This window comes from Sinocyclocheilus grahami, unplaced genomic scaffold (genome assembly GCF_001515645.1).
Source record: "Sinocyclocheilus grahami isolate Dianchi unplaced genomic scaffold, SAMN03320097.WGS_v1.1 scaffold899.1, whole genome shotgun sequence".
Classification (NCBI taxonomy): domain Eukaryota; kingdom Metazoa; phylum Chordata; class Actinopteri; order Cypriniformes; family Cyprinidae; genus Sinocyclocheilus; species Sinocyclocheilus grahami.
Window position 1 is genome coordinate 257,665 of NW_015506078.1, and position 17,307 is coordinate 274,971.

The following is a 17,307-nucleotide window of genomic DNA, read 5'->3' on the forward strand; positions in this document are numbered from 1 at the left end:
TTTTTTTTGTGGTTTATATTTATGCATGTGTATTTTATTCACATCTCACTTTTATTATCTGTGTGTTGTTGTTGTCTCAGTGTACTGGAAGCTTGTGACACTATAACAAATTCCTTGTATGTGCAAACATACTTGGCAATAAAGCTCTTTCTGATTCTGATTCTGATTCTGAATTGTTACTTTTAAATTGGTTTGGATGTTTTTTGTATTTTCTAGTTCGGGAAACAGATACAAGGCACGTTTCCATTACAGATTTACGCAAAACTTTGGCGATATTTTATAAATGTCGGTAAAAAAGTATTGTGAAATGACGGCGTTTCCATTAACCAATATTATGCGACTAAAACGTAACCTTTTGCCTCTTGCAATAAGTCATGGCAATGGATTTTGGCTATATTTATTCAAAGGAGGCGTATGTGTGTATCTTTACAGAAGCAGCACAGAGAGCCGCTTCAGAAACGTGCGTGGCACGGCTGGATTCTGGAATAAACACAAGCATTGTGGCCGCAATCTACACCGGCCATGTGACCTGTAAATGCGAAAAAGCTGTTTACAAAAAAACTTTGGTAACACTTTATTTTGATGGTCCATCTGTTGAGACTCTACTAGTTATCAGTACTCATTTAGTAGCATGTCAACAGTGAATCAGTTGACATTCAACAACATTGGGCGTATGTGTGTATCTTTACAGAAGCAGCACAGAGAGCCGCTTCAGAAACGTGCGTGGCACGGCTGGATTCTGGAATAAACACAAGCATTGTGGCCGCAATCTACACCGGCCATGTGACCTGTAAATGCGAAAAAGCTGTTTACAAAAAAACTTTGGTAACACTTTATTTTGATGGTCCATCTGTTGAGACTCTACTAGTTATCAGTACTCATTTAGTAGCATGTCAACAGTGAATCAGTTGACATTCAACAACATTGTTTCAACAGACAAGTAACATACGTTCAACTAACTGCCAGTAGATTTGAAGGTGCATTTCAAATTCTAATCTATAGATTTTACAAAAAAGTTGCCAGTTGACTGTCTACATGTTTTTCGCAACAGATTATTAACCAATAGTCAGCTAACTTTCTGTAGATTGTGTTACCATCCTCTAAGTTGTCAAAATCAATGTCAATTGAAAGTCTACAGTCATGTCAACTTATGATCAAGACCATATTACATCATCCTTACTCAAGGGTCTCAAACGTATCAAATTAATAATTATTTAAGACCTCGTTTTGATCAATCACTACTTTAATATCTGTTGATAGTCAACTAAACATCAGTTGCTTACATGTTGCTTGTCAACTAATCTAAAGTTTACGATCAGCAGACTATTGGTAGGCATTCTCAACTAAGCATTTGCAGATATCTTTTAGGACTATCCACTTAAAGTGAAAAACAGTTGATAACAGTAGAAAGTCTATAAGCTATCAACAGAACACATGCCGTCATTCATTAATTATTTGCTACATATTTACTATTTTAAATGAGAAGTCCATACCAGACGATGAAGCACAATACAATAAACACTATAGGCAGGACATTAGAAAAAGTTTTGTTAATATATTTATACAACTCATTGTTCACTCGGGTATCAGATCTAAACAGTCTGATTATGTGTGGCAAACTTTACATGAATTAACATTATATGAAAAAACTCCCCTGAGGAAAGAAGAAAAAACATGCTGCACATATGTCTTTACCACGTTGTCTTATTGGAGGTGTGGCATAGGGGAAAAAAACTTGAACAACAGCCACCACTATTTCAAATTATGAAAAATAAAACTTACCTAGTTAACAATAATTTACTTAAACGTATCTAGTTAACATCCTGCTGCCTACATTCAGTCTTTCTTGGCAGAAAAGGGGATGAGCTGTTTGTTGGTTTTCATTTCAATGATCTTTTCTGCCAGTTCACCAACTATTGTTTCTGACAAAGTTGTGCTAGTTTCAAAAGTGTGTATTTACCCTTGAACTGGTCTAGGACACTATTGTCTGCTATGTAAATCTCTGCAATTGCTGCCGTGTCTTTCACAGCATTTCTTGAAACGCAAGCTTTCTTGAAAGCTGTGGTCATCCTGAAGCCTCTTTGCACAAGTTTGAGGACCCGCCGATATCTTTTCAGTTGCCTCCGTCTCAGATGTGGTGAAAAGAAAACAATGTGAATAAATCACCAAAGATTGTTGTGTCTTTTGTGCTGTCATAGTTGCAGGGTGAGCCACAGCGTTTCCCATATATTTTCTCTTTAAAAGGGAGGCTATCAGCCTCAGGAGCTTATCATTTGATACAGAACATTTGTCGTATTTTATAGTAGGTAGTGTGAGGGCAGTCTGCCAATTAAAGCAAGACCATTTGCTGATTATTTGTTCTAAAAAAATTCTGGTAAACACTGGCAAGAATAACTACAGGTTCACCTCATCCAGGCATAATAGGTAAGTGCATACATAGTGTATCTCCTTTTGCTTCATTCATAACTTATGTAAGAAACCTGTAATAAAAATACAAGCTAGATATGGATCATCACTGATTCAAGAAAAACAAACAGCACAGAATTGTGGGGCACTGGCTGTAACAGAACAGTTAAGCTTTTGACATGTTAAAGGAATTGTTCACCAATAAATGAAAATTCTGTCGTTAATTCCTCACCCTCGTGTCGTTCCAAACCCGTAAGACCTTCGTTCATCTTCGGAACACAAATTAAGCTATTTTTGATGGAATCCGAGAGCTCTCTGAGCCTCCCATAGACAGCAAGCATACTACCACAATCAAGGCACAGAAACGTAAGGACATCGGTGAAACAGTCTGTGTGACATCAGTGGTTCAACCGTAATTTTATGAAGCTATGAGAATAGTTTTTGTTCACACAGAAAACAAAAATAACAACTTTATTCAACAATTCTTCTCCTCTGCGTCACACATGGAGAGTACCATTTTACCGATGTCCTTACTGCGTTTCTGTGCCTTGACTGTGGTAGGACCAGTGGAGGGTAGGAGAGCTCTCGGATTTCATCAAAAATATCTTCATTGGTGTTTAACAAAGGTCTTGCAGGTTTGGAACGACATGAGGGTGAGTAATTAATGACAGAATTTTAATTTTTTGGGGGAACTATCCCTTTAGTGTCATGCCATTTAAAAGAGAGACGATGGAAGAGAGTGATGTTGGGGAATAGTGTACATACTGCCTCAAATCCAATATAAAGCACTTAGCTAAAAATGATAACCTAAACACCCAATACCTAAATAAATACAGCATGTTTTAAGCCTACCATACCCCATTCTCCTTTTCTGCCTGACCTCTTCGCCTTTTTGTTTTCCTAATTTCTTTTTTTGCTTCTCTTCTCGCCAGTCTTCTTTTTACGCTACTTTTTCTTCTTTTCCTCTTCCGAAGAGTCAGAGGTAGAGCTGGAGCTGGAGTGATCAGAGCTTGAATCAGTGCTAGTATCAGTGCTGGAGTCCAACATCATGGCCTGTGCCTCCTCATTTTCAGTGGCTGTTATCTCCATGTTCCCATCTGTCAAATGATGAAACAAACACAAATAAACTTTCAAGTGTAACTTCACCCTCTGCTCTGCACCTATACCCACTGCATAACTTTGAAGAATATTATTAATGTGGTGGACAAGGCTTTCGAAGGAAAGATTGCTATCAAATAGCACACCTAGTTTCCTAACTGATTATAAAGAATTGACAGAGCAGCCATCAAGTGTTAGACAGTGTTCTAGGTTATTACATGTGGAGGTTTTAGGTCCGATGATTAACACCTGTTTTTTCAGAATTTAGCAGTAAGAAATTACTCGTCATCCAGTTTTTTATATCGACGTATGCATTCTGTTAGTTTTTCATATTGGTATGTTTCGCCGGGCAACGAAAAAATATAAAGCTGAGTGTCATCAGCATAACAGTGACAGCTAACACTGTATTTCCTGATGATATCTCCTAAGCGTAACATTTAATGCGTGAAAAGTAACAGCCCTAGTACTGAGCCTTCAGGTACTCCATACTGCACTTCTGATCGATATGACACCTCTTCATTCAATGCTACGAATTGATGGCGATCAGATAAGTACGATTTGAACCATGCTAATGCACTTCCATTAATGCCAACAAAGTTTTCTAGTCTATGCAAAGGAATGTTGTGGTCAATAGTGTCGAACGCAGCGCTAAGATCCAATAGCACTAATAGAGAGATACAACCACAATCAGATGATAAGAGCAGGTCATTTGTAACTCTAATGAGAGCAGTCTCGGTACTATGATACGGTCTAAATCCTGACTGGAAATCCTCATAGATACCATTTTTCTCTAAGAAGGAATATAATTGTGAGGATACTACCTTTCTAGTATCTTTGACAGAAAAGGAAGATTCGAGATCGGTCTGTAATTAACTAGTTTCTTTGGGGTCAAGTTGTGTTTTTTTTTAATGAGAGGCTTAAAGGGGTCATTTGATGCTGCTAAAAAGAACATTATTTTGTGTATTTGGTGTAATGAAATGTGTTTATGCGGTTTAAAGTAAAAAAAAAAATATTTTCACATACTGTACATTATTGTTTCTTCTCTATGCCCCACCTTTTTGAAACGCGTCGATTTTTACAAAGCTCATCGGTCTGAAAAGCGAGGTGTGCTGTGATTTGCCAGCTATCCCGTGCATTGTGATTGGCCGAATACCTCAAGCGTGCATCCAGTGGGGACATAATTACTGATTATAATGACTTATACTGTCTTTTTACACGTTGCGTTGCATCGCGCCGCGTAAACATAAAACCCTGTCTGCATTTGTGATCGGAGAAATGACAAACAACAAGTGCTACTCTACACTGCCCAAAACTCGCGTTTGAATCATCAGTAGCAAATCCTTTAAATGAAAACGTACTTACAGACTGCGAGTCAGAACTGCCGGCATTGTAGTCTACTCTCCCAGGATCAGGAAACAGTCCTCCATAACATGTGCTGCACACATCTGGAAATTTGGGTTAAACTGTTCTAGAACAGTGTTGTAAATACAACTTAACCACTGATTTGTAGTCGTGTCCTCTTTTGAAAGACCAAACAAAGTAGTTTCACTTTCACAACGAAACACACGGCGGCCTAGCGTGAGCGGAAGCCGCGGCCTAGAGTGAGCTGAGGCCGGGCTAGAGTGAGCGGAGGCGGGCGGCTTGAGAATGGCGCGGCCGGCAGATTCGACGAAGGAGCAGCAACCACATGTGACGACCCCGGGCTTGACTCCACTTCGTCCACGGTGAAAGCCGATCTGGCGGTCCACAGCACTAAGTTGATGTATTCCCTCAGCAACCAGCACAGATCAGCTCTAGGCATGACGAAGCGGATATCGTCCAATTTCCGCGGCCTAGAGTGAGCTGAGGCCGGGCTAGAGTGAGCGGAGGCGGGCGGCTTGAGAATGGCGCGGCCGGCAGATTCGACGAAGGAGCAGCAACCACATGTGACGACCCCGGGCTTGACTCCACTTCGTCCACGGTGAAAGCCGATCCGGCGATCCACAGCGCGAAGTTGAAGTATTTCCTCAGCGTGGCGCGGCCGGCAGATTCGACGAAGGAGCAGCAACCACATGTGACGACCCCGGGCTTGACTCCACTTCGTCCACGGTGAAAGCCGATCTGGCGGTCCACAGCACTAAGTTGATGTATTCCCTCAGCAACCAGCACAGATCAGCTCTAGGCATGACGAAGCGGATATCGTCCAATTTTGGAAGACCAAACAAAGTAGTTTCGCTTTCACAACGAAACACACAGCGTCTTTACGACGCCTTTGAACGAGCTGTATAACATAAATTCTGCAATGGATATGAATATCCCAAAGTATAGTGAAAACACTATTTATTAGCACAGTAACAAGATCGGCAGTTTAAGACATTAACTTGTAAGCACAAAACACAAGATACTTCTCTTTTCAATATAAATAAGGCTTTATTAGATAAATCTAAGACATATAAACTAGTCTAACATAAACACACGCACTCACACATTCACACAAGTTGCAGGAAGAAAGAAAGTGAGGAAAGAATGAGTTTAAGAGAATGAAAATGTGAAATCCCAAGTTTATAGCAATATGTGCAATTGCATATACCTGAACAAACATCAATCACTTAATTAACCCTCAATGTTGCTCAATGAGGTTAAAATTTATATTAAATGCACCACTTTAGCTAGAATCTGGAGGTACTTGCGTTGTCTGTGTAAGGGGTTCCCTTGTCGTCCATGCAGAAAAGGGAGTTTCCCGAGGAACTCTGAGAGTTTTGTGTTCTGAGTTAAGTTTTGTCTCAATGGAAAAGAAAAGAAATGAAATTAGAAGAATAGAAGTAACGAGACTAGATGGGTTTTCTTCTCATCGTGGCTAAGTAGCAGCGGGCGTGCAGGTCGAAGCATGCTGGAATGACGCTCGAAGAATTCAAAAGTAATGGCAAAAAGCCATGACTAAAAGCAGTGGCTAAAAGCCATGACTAAAAAAAAAAGCATAATTTGATGGTGTCCTGAGTATTTAAACTGGGCTGTTGGACACATCCCAACTGGTGTTTTGACCAATTAGACACTGTCTTAGCTCGGGGTGTTGCTATATTTCTCCTCCCAATTAATAAATCAAATGTTATCTTATCAGTCACATGGTCCGAATTTTCCCGCTCTTGCAGAGTATAATTTTGGACATAATTTCTATAACAAGAATATGATACATGTGACAAAGTATTGATTGATAGAAACGTTTAAAGCATGAATTTTCAAACTCATACATACTCAACATGAATATAATCCTATACACTATTCAATAGTTATTCAAAATACATACACAATAAGTGATTAGGACATGATAGTCAAATGTGTAGGTTGCATAAATGATATAGAGTTATGCATAGCAATGATTAGTTCCTCATAAGTCCTTCTAGGGTCATTTAGGTGCATACATGGAAAGGCAGTTTCTGTGCCATTCTGTGGACGTAAGGACATGTTCTGTGAAGACCAGAGAGGTTAAAATGTCTCCTAAGGAATCTCAGTCTGGTTCTTGTCCTCTAGGTGGGGGGAAGTCAATCCAAAGAGCTTGTGATCGTGATTACTATCATGGATTTACATGTGATGGTCATGCTGTGCATCTCTTCGACCATCAATCTTTATTTCCTGCCCCAAAATTAACAATCTCCTTCCTGAGTTATGATCAATGTGTTCTTTTGTGTTAATGTTGAAAGCTGTTCCGTGAAAGAGTTGGTTGGTTAGGCTTGCTTCAGACTGGCTAAGATCTGAATTATGAACATCCTGTGTCTCTGGCCTTTCTGTGGAATTTGGCTCCTTGTTTCAACCATGTTCTTGATCGAATCTTAAATTGTCTGATTCGGTCTGATACCCTACAACTCATTTAAAATAATGTAATCATCAGGTTTTAGACAGGTTTCTGTCAAACAGAGCACATCTAGGTTATGATCAGTGATCATATCATTTACAAAAAGCGCTTTCATAGAAAGGGATATGATATTCAATAAGCCAAGCTTTATAATTTGTTTCTCTGTATTATATAAATTTTTTATTTGTTGAACATCAATTAAATTGTTACTCTTAAATAGGTTTGGAAATGTTTTGTATTTTCTAGTTCAGGGAACAGACACCATCTCTATAGTGTTATATGTAGTGCCACAACCAAATTGTTCCGAAGTTCCATGGCCAGATACACGTGATCCCTGAAGGGTAAATTTTAGGGGGTTGGTTGTAAATTTAAGAAACCAGACCAACAGATCTCTCGGTGTTAAAAGAACACTAACAAAGTCACCAATGATTACCCTCATTTTCTATAATCATTTCCTTTGACCTCTTGATCTGTCAAGACTCCAGGGCCATACCCTCGCTCGGTATAAATATGAGCTTTTATTTATAATATTATTATTATATTTTATTTCCGTAATTTTATAAAAATTAGGGGTGTGTGGCCTAGGTCTATAGACATTAGGTGTATGGCTGTTCGGTGTAGATGTTAGGAGGTTAATTTGTTAGTATGTAGTGACCTTAGGTTTAGGTTTAGGTTTGGGTGTGGTTCGTGATTAGAAATATTAATTAATTAGGGTCAGCATGATTAGGTGTGAGATGTACTATGGTCCCTAAGGGGTAAGTTTTAGGGGGTGGTTGGTTGTAGACTTAAGAAACACAGACAAACAGATCTCTCAATGTTAAAAGAATTAAAGGAAGAAAGACACTTAAAATATATAAGATTAAAATATAGTTAACATTAAACGTCAGCAAAACCCTAAGAATTCACAACATTTTTAACAATAGTGCTCTCATTATAACGTTATGTATATGACAGTAGTTATTAATGTTTTGCATTTCGGTTTTGAGCTGCGCGCGCTTAAGATGACCAGTAGAGTGAAGCATCTGATAGCAGGTTTTAATCAATGGGATTTAACCCATCATTTATCTCCTAGAATACGCTTCGTTATTTATACAACATAACATTAATATTACGACTTATAGGCTATCTGCACAAAATGCCCCGAATGCATGAACGTGTCTGCACGGCTCTGAATGAACTCCTTTTGTGGACATGTTCTTCATGCAACAACGTGCAGAAACATGGCAAATAAACTCTAAAAATTCACAGCCTTTTATTATAATAGTGTTCTCAATGTTATGTATATGACAGTCCCAGTCATAGTTATTAATATTCTGCGTTGTTGTTATTATTTATCTCGTATAAGATGCATTTGGCATTTGCTGCGCGCTGAAGAGATAATCACCGTAGTACTCCAATGAAGCACTTTACTTCAGCGCAGCTCAACCAAATGCATCTTATACAAGATAAATGATATATACACGATATATATATAAACTGGCTGAAATGTTTTGAAATAACTTGTACCCTACTAGTCTCTCACTCTGCCTGTGTCAGTTTGAGTCTTATTAAAGTTTTAAATCCCTGCCACCAAGATGCTCCTCTGTCGGTCATGGATTATAGATAGTGAAACTTACTGGAACTGGTTGGATTTATTCACGCACGTTAAAATATTTATTTAAAGCTTCTTTCTTTTCAGATTCTTATTTACAGCATTATCTTAATAGGCTGTATATTAACTTTGGGAGAAAACCGGTAGTTCTATGTGAAATCAGACATTTGAGCACCCCCATATAGCCAAAATAGCATGATCATAACACCCTGCGAATATTCGACTGTGAGATTGGTAGTCGAATCAGGCTCCTCCTGTCGAAGCATCGAAACTTCGACTATTCGGGATCACCCCTTAAGACACTACACAAAGAAAATGAAGAAGAGAGAGAATTTTATTATTTACGCTTTGTTCAGGCCCCTAGGGTAGAGAGTATCTAGACGTTTGATCTATATTCTCTCAAACTTGAGCCATATTTCTCGAGAGAAGAGCGGCACCCCCCCCCCCATCTCTTTTCAACAGGTCAGGTCAATTGATTGAGAGCTTTGTTTCTCCATCACTAAAGTCGGGCTCACACTACAGGAGTTTTAAAATCCTAACCGATTATGAAATCTGGTTGCATCACACACATAAGGAGAATCTTTGCAGATTATCTTGCCTCAAATCCTAAACATGCACACACTACAAGATTTTAACATTGTGGCGCATCACACACTACAAGATATTATTAAGATTATCATGCCAGAGGGAGCACCTCACGTGATCTCACGCACCCCATCTCTTTTCAACAGGTCAGGTCAATTGATTGAGAGCTTTGTTTCTCCATCACTAAAGTCGGGCTCACACTACAGGAGTTTTAAAATCCTAACCGATTATGAAATCTGGTTGCATCACACACATAAGGAGAATCTTTGCAGATTATCTTGCCTCAAATCCTAAACATGCACACACTACAAGATTTTAACATTGTGGCGCATCACACACTACAAGATATTATTAAGATTATCATGCCAGAGGGAGCACCTCACGTGATCTCACGCAGCAGATCGTCATTGATATTTCAGTGATGTTTACATATGTTAGCTAGTGTGCTAGCAGCTTTCTACACTCACCCCGGTACATTCAAAACCGAGGCGATTTCACTCCAGTGCTTCTCTTTCTTCTTACAGTTGTGATACGTTTCCGACACATTATACAGACAGTCGTGTCACTATAAAACGTCAAGAAGCAGTTTCCTCCATCTCCACTATCCAACGGGGCCGTACAGCAGCTGTTTTGTGGTCGCACATTGGCTATTGTGAAAGTACTGACGTAATCATATAGCCGTCATCATCCCGATTTAAATCCTAAATATCAAACATGTTGTGATATGATCGGGGCGGCCCCGATTTGTGTGCGATCAGATCGGGAGGCGTAAGATTCGATCGGTGAACGCCTCACATTAACAGATAATCCGCGCCGAACATCGGGACCGATCGAGGGGCTCGACAAGATTTTTGCTCCGATTCTTGGGAGGGGGAAATCGGGGCTAAATCGGGCTAAAAATCCTATAGTGTGAGCCAGGCTTTAGTGAAGTGCTAGTTAATTCATTGATTAATTAGCTGAATGATGTTTAATTAGTGTCGGCAGGTGTTTGACATCAATGAGAGACATAAGAAAAGCTCCATTTTTTCCGACTGGAGGAGAAAGGAGTCTGAGAGTGAGAGTGTGATGAAGGAATGAGAGAGAATATTAAGTCTGTGTGTTTGGAGGAGAAGATGAGTGAAAGAAAGATGCTGATTTTTTGAGGGCTTTAGTTTGTTTCTTTTGTGGATTCAGTAGAAATGAGTCTCCTGATGTTTTGATGAAGTTCAGACTCGTCTCACACACACAAACATCCCGCTGGGCTTTTACTCCTTCAGCACACAGATATAATAATCATTCAGAAAGCTCTAATCAATCATGCATGTATCCTCAAATCCTTAAGATGTTCTTATATACTGTAGTAATACTGCTATCGGTTACACAAATGCATGAACTGTGCAGAGTTGGAGCAATTCTTGGAGAATTAAACTCAATCTCTTTCTTTTTTTGGACGTTCTGCATGAAGGATTGTTATTAATAATGATGAGCCTCAACAAGTAAAGTCACAACATAATGATATATTCGCAAACCATTTGCTAATAATTAATTAATGACCATCACTAGAGTTTATAAAAGCCATTTATTAATTGCAGATTATTAAATGCTTAAGTATTTTCCAAAAACATGTTACATAACACATTACGTTACAAAACGAACATTTACAGAATAACATAAAATTAAATAATATCCATTCCCCTATGACCACCAGGTTAATGTCAAATAAATAGTGACATATGACAAACATATAAATACATATGTCATGCTATAAATAGTTTTTGGCATGTATTCCCCCTGTGTTTTTATATATCAGTCATAACCTGCAATAAAAACAATGTGTTTTGTAACCATGACGTACTGTCAACAGGGCAAATGTAACACCTTTCATTTTTAACAGCAATAGTAAAGCAAGCAGCTGATTTTTTAAATTTTTTTTTAAAAAACCCTGTATTTTATGGTGACTACACAGGATAGTGATGACGAATGCAGGGCTGTCAAACTCAATTCCTGGAGGGCCACAACCCTGCAGAGTTTAGCTCCAACCCTAATTAAACACCTGATCCAACTAATCAGGTCTTTCAGGCTTATTTGAAAACTACATGGTATGTGTGTTGGAGCAGGATTGGAACTAAACTCTGGAACTGAGTTTGACACCCCTGGGTTAAAGCAAAAAAAATATTTTGACTGAATTTTTCCTCAGCCAAACCCCATTCCACAGCCATACCTGTCACACACCCAGTTTAAGAGCAGTTCCCTTTCGATACTTCACTCGTACTGCATCTTGCTAGACGCATATGGGATAAAAGCCTTTTTTCTCCTGAACTGAAGCCTATTTCATTCACGCAGTGAAACTGCACGGCCATTGGTTCGGCATGGCTTAAAAAATGAACCAATGGCTCGGCAGCAGAGCTGCTTGAGCCTATGGCGACGAAGCCCGCCAAAGCCCGCGGGGCATCTGGCTATATAAGCAGGTGCTCGCCACAGGATTCTCAGATTTTTCTCCTTCAGCTGCGACGACTACGTTTCAAGCTGATCCGAAGCCGCTTGCCGTTTGACAAGCCTTCGCAGCTGGAATCGGGACCTCTCAGCTTGGCTGACCTGCTTCTCCACCGCTCCAGCAGTTCCGGTCCAGTTCCCCTGCCGCCATCCGCGACTTCTAAAAGAGCATCTGCGTTGTTGCAAATGCCGCGCTGTTATTGCGGTTCGTGCGGGTCCCCCCTGGCCACACGGGAGTGTGTTTCCTGCTTGGGGAAATCCCATGCGGAAGCGACGCTCACGGAAGCCAATTGCTCTCATTGCGAGAGCTTTAGTCTTGCCTCTCTTCGCTCACGGATCGCTTTCTTTTCAGAGAGCGACTCCGCCCCCCCCCCCATTTTTTTCCTCCCAGGGACCTGTGAGGAAAAAGCAAAGGGGTGGAGCGATCGGCTACGAGCGAGCTCACGCCGGCCCAGATCCTGCGTGCCTCGCTCTTGCCGCAGAGAGTGTATTCTTCCGTCCTTTTCTCCTGGTCTGATCAGCGTCCCTCTGCTGGTGCGAGCGACCTGATCTCATTCAGGGGAAGTGGGGACGAGCTGCTCGATGACATCATGTCATTCGCAGCGTCGGATGCAGAGGAGCTGTTGGGTTCGGAGAATGACCCCACCCCCTCACCATCATCCGCACCCAGCCCCTCCAAAAACGAACGCTTTATGGAGGCACGGAAATCGTCCCAGGCTATGCATTATTTCCTGCCTAAGCGCTCCAGCTCCGCTGCTGCCTCAGCTCACCCAAAATCTGCGCCGACTCAGCAGCCTGCGAAGCCAGCACCTGCCGCTCCCGCTGTTCAGCCCGCTAAAGTGCAGCAGACACGGTGACGCTCTCGCTCTCGCTCGGCCAAACGCTACTCTCTTCCTGAGCGCCAGGGCCCCCGACCCAAGATTGCGTTGGACCCAGCGCCTCAGGAAGAGGATGGGGTCAGATCTCGCCATGGCTGGACCGCCCCTCAAGCAGCCTCTCTTACACCTCTTGACACCCCGTTCAACTCTGGGTACAGAGGGAAATGTGTTTTGTGCAAACAACGACCCCTTTCATGCGCCTAAGCATTCAACCGCTGTGATAGCGGGAAAAGTAATAAAACACAACCATCACTCGTACGTGTTCTGGTGACTGGCCGCACGGGGGCAGAGTTAATTCAACCCCTCGTCACACGGGCCGACGCCTGGCAGGCCATCCCCGGGGTGTCGAAATAGGTTATGGGGATAATAAAGCGAGGATATTCACTCCAATTCGCTCGAAGACCCCCGCGCTTCAGCGGCGTGGTCCCCACCTCAGTGCAGAGCAGGGACGCCCACGTTCTGCACTCAGCTGTGGTGAGTTTGGGCGGGAGGAACCTTTTCCACAGCTCCTTTTGCCAGTAGAGCGAGTCAGGCCTTTACAGCCGTTACTTCCTCATCCCCAAAAGAGAAGGTGGCCTCCGGCCCATCCTCGATCTCAGACACCTGAATCGCGCCCTCATGAGGAGGTCGTTCAGGATGATTACACTGAAACAGATCCTCGCGCAAATTCGCTCGAGAGAACTGGTTCTTTTCCCTGGACCTGAAGGATGCATACTTTCACATCCAGATAGCCCCTGGAGGAACCTTTTCCACAGCTCCTTTTGCCAGTAGAGCGAGTCAGGCCTTTACAGCCGTTACTTCCTCGTCCCCAAAAGAGATGGTGGCCTCCGGCCCATCCTCGATCTCAGACACCTGAATCGCGCCCTCATGAGGAGGTCATTCATAAGCATGAGATGATTACACTGAAACAGATCCTCATGCAAATTTGCTCGAGAGAACTGGTTCTTTTCCCTGGACCTGAAGGATGCATACTTTCACATCCAGATAGCCCCTCGTCACAGGCCATTCTTGAGATTCGCCTTCGAGGGTGTGACTTATCAATAGTCCGTATTATCAATTACCTCGACGACTGGCTCGTCCTGGCCCAGTCAGAGGCAGAATTAATATCTCGCAGAGCCCTCCTCCTCAGCCACCTGGAGTGCCTGGGACTCAGGGTCAATTTTGCCAAGAGCTCATTGCTTCCCAGCCAACGAATCTCGTTCCTGGGAACAATCTTTGACGCAGCTCAAATGAAAGCTGTAGTTACGCCAGAATGAGCTCTGGCCATACGGAGGCTGGCGACCTCCAATATAAACCTAACAGACGACTCAGATCATTAGGATCGAGTCAGTTAGAAATACCAAGGGTTCACACAAAACAAGGGGAATGTGCTTTTAGTTATTATGCCACCCGCAGTTGGAATCAGCTTCCAGAAGAGATCAGATGTGCTAAAACATTAGTCACATTTAAATGCAGACTCAAAACTCATCTGTTTAGCTGTGCATTTATTGAATGAGCACTGTGCGATGTCCGAACTGATTGCACTATATTATATGTATAATCGTTTTCTTAAATTCATTTTAAACCTCTTAAATCAATTTCTTTTTTAATAATTTTCAAAGTTTTAAATTCCTTGTTTTATTGTTGTGATTATTGTTTTTATTTTATTTTATGTAAAGCACTTTGAATTACCATTGTGTATGAAATGTGCTATACAAATAAACTTGCCTTGCCTTGCCTTGCCTTACAGTTAGGTCTGCTGCGTAGGTGCCCCCCTTCAGCGCTGGTTGAAACCACGGGTTCCATCCCATGCATGGCGTCAAGGAGTCAGGCCTGTGAATCAGCCCTGAACCCCTGGAAGAAATCCCGCTGGATGGCACAGGGCGTGGCCATGGGGATGGCTCATAGAAGGACAGTTGTCACGACAGACGCCTCCAACTCAGGTTGGGGGGCGCTGTTGCGAGGGCATACCGACCTTCGTGCCACTGGTCGAAGGCGGAAAAAGGCTTCCACATAAACTGCCTGGAAATGCTAGCAGTATGTCGAGCCTGTCAGTTCTTCCTGCCAGTCCTGAAAGGGCACCATGTGCTAATCCGATCGGACAACATGTCGGTTGTGTCTTACATAAATTGCCAGGGGGGCCTCTCTTCAAAGCGCCTCTTCATGCTGGTGGAGCGCTTCTTAGAGTTGGCTCAACCCAACCTGCGCTCGCTAAAGGCAATGCATATACCGGGCAAATTGAACCAGGGAGCGGACATGTTATCAAGGAGCAATGTCCCCTCAGGAGAGTGGACGCTCCATCCGCAAACGGTTCAGAAAATCTCGGAGATCTTCAGCGAGGCCGAGGTAGACCTATTTGCCTCAGAAGACAACTCTCACTGCCAAATTTATTTCTCAAAGACCAGGGCCCACGATTGGCCCAACCTCCTCCTCTATGCTTTTCCCCTGATCTCTCTGATCCCACAGGTAATCAGGCGAGTGAGGGAACAAAAACACTGGGTTCTACTGGTAGCCCCCCTTTGGATGAACCAGCTGTGGCTATCAGAGCTGACTCAGCTACTGATAGCGGCCCCTTGGCCTGTTCCACTGAGACGGGATCTCCTCTCTCAAGCGAACGGGACATTATGGCAGGCGCTCTCAATTAGCCCTGCCTGCCTGGAATTCGGGCCTAATGACTCTAAAGTCGTCCTGAAACCGAGGCACGGTTACATACCTAAAGTGCTCTCCACTCTGTTCAGAGCACAGGTCATTACGCTCTTCGCACTTCCTCCAACTGAAGAGGACAGAGAGATATCTCTGCTCTGCCCTGTCAGAGCATTAAGAATCTATATTAAGCGTTCCGCTCCCTATAGGCGATCAGAACAACTCTTTGTCAGCTTCGGTAACCGCACCAAGGGGTTTCTGGTTACGAAGCAAAGACTCTCAAGATGGATAGTAGATGCCATCTCGCTAGCATACTCTTCCTTGGGCCTCCAATGCCCCATTGGAGTACGGGCTCACTCGACTAGAGGCATCGCCTCGTCGTAGGCATGGTCCAGTGGTATGTCCATTGCGGGGATTTGTGAGGCGGCCGGCTGGGCCTCGCCGTCCACATTTGCGAGGTTTTATAACCTTGAAGTCCCGGCCTTACATGCCAGGGTCCTTTCCGCTTGAAATGGCATGCGCTGCATAAACAGACATTACAGCGAGCCCTTGGCCATACCACGCCCAAGTTCTCTGGCATTGTTCACCTGTTAGCTCTCGACCCCTGGGTGTCGAAGTTACGGGTATACGCTGGAACAATTAACCTAGAAACCTCAGCCCATTTTAGCCTTGTGTTATTGTTGACTTCTCTATAAGCATTGGTTGCTTATGGAAGTTATAACTTAAGTTGTTCCACTACATTAGCACGGCGTGATTGGACTGTTCCCATGTGCGTCTAGCAAGACACAGTACGAGTGAAGTATCGAAAGGGAACGTACTCAGTTACTAACGTAACCTCGGTTCCCTGAGATACGGGAACGAATACTGCGTTGCTTGCCATGCTATGTAGCTGCACGACTCAGTCGTCGCTTCAGTCAAAGTAAACCCGAGAATCCTGTGGTGAGTGCCCGCTTATATAGCCAGATGCCCCGCCCATTCTGGCGGGCTTTGGTGGGCTTCGTCGCCATAGGCTCGTGCAGCTCCGCTGCTGAGCCATTGGTTTGTTTTTTTTAAGCCCTGCACTTTCACTGTGTGAATGAAAAAAGGCTTTTTGCCCATATGCGTCTAGCAAGACGCAGTACTCGTTCCCGAATCTCAGGGAACCGAGGTTACGCTAGTAACCGAGTACGTTTTTTATTGTAATTAGGAGTGCTTGTCCTCCTAATTGAACACTTTCTGCTCAATAATAAAAAATTATCATCAAAAATAAGCCTTCCTAATATGAGGTGATATTTGACTCAAAGTGATTTCAGGGGCATTTTCTTTATACTTTTTGTAATGGCATTTTTCTAATTTTATTAAATGTAATGCAGTGTTTCCTAGGATTTTTTCCAGCTGCATGCTATTTTCAGGTAAGACTTACCTTGCAGTCCCAATGGCAAAATTGGATGTGCCGTTTAATGTTCCTGTAATTGATGCTGCACATGGGACATCTGATGTCAAATAGCCGGACACGCCCCCTGGCCAAGCGCAGCATAATTTGCCTTTCCTCTGGATTGTTCATTTTATGCTGTGACCTCAGGTGGTGCCTCAAGTGGCCAACCTTTGCAGGGCACAGTGTGCATTTTAGCTGCATCTTTAAAATAGAATAGAAATGTTAATAAAGTTAGTTAGCTTTGAACTACTACAAACATGCAATTTTTCAAACTTGTTAAAGAAGAAAATATATTTTATTTGATACTTGACCACCTTAAATATATATTTTATGTGTGTATATATATATATATATATATATATATATATATATATACACACACATACATACACACACACACACACACACACAC

General features: G+C 42.5%; 1 protein-coding gene across 1 annotated transcript in view; it reads left to right on the forward strand.

The window, feature by feature from the left end:
• Positions 1-12,571: 12,571 nt before the first annotated feature.
• Positions 12,572-17,307, forward strand: part of LOC107563940 (uncharacterized) — an 8,713-nt gene continuing 3,977 nt past the window's right edge. Inside the window, exon 1 of the mRNA XM_016248926.1 lies at positions 12,572-12,834. Within this exon, the coding sequence (XP_016104412.1) occupies positions 12,572-12,834 (263 nt within the window). The remainder of the gene's footprint in view (positions 12,835-17,307) is intronic.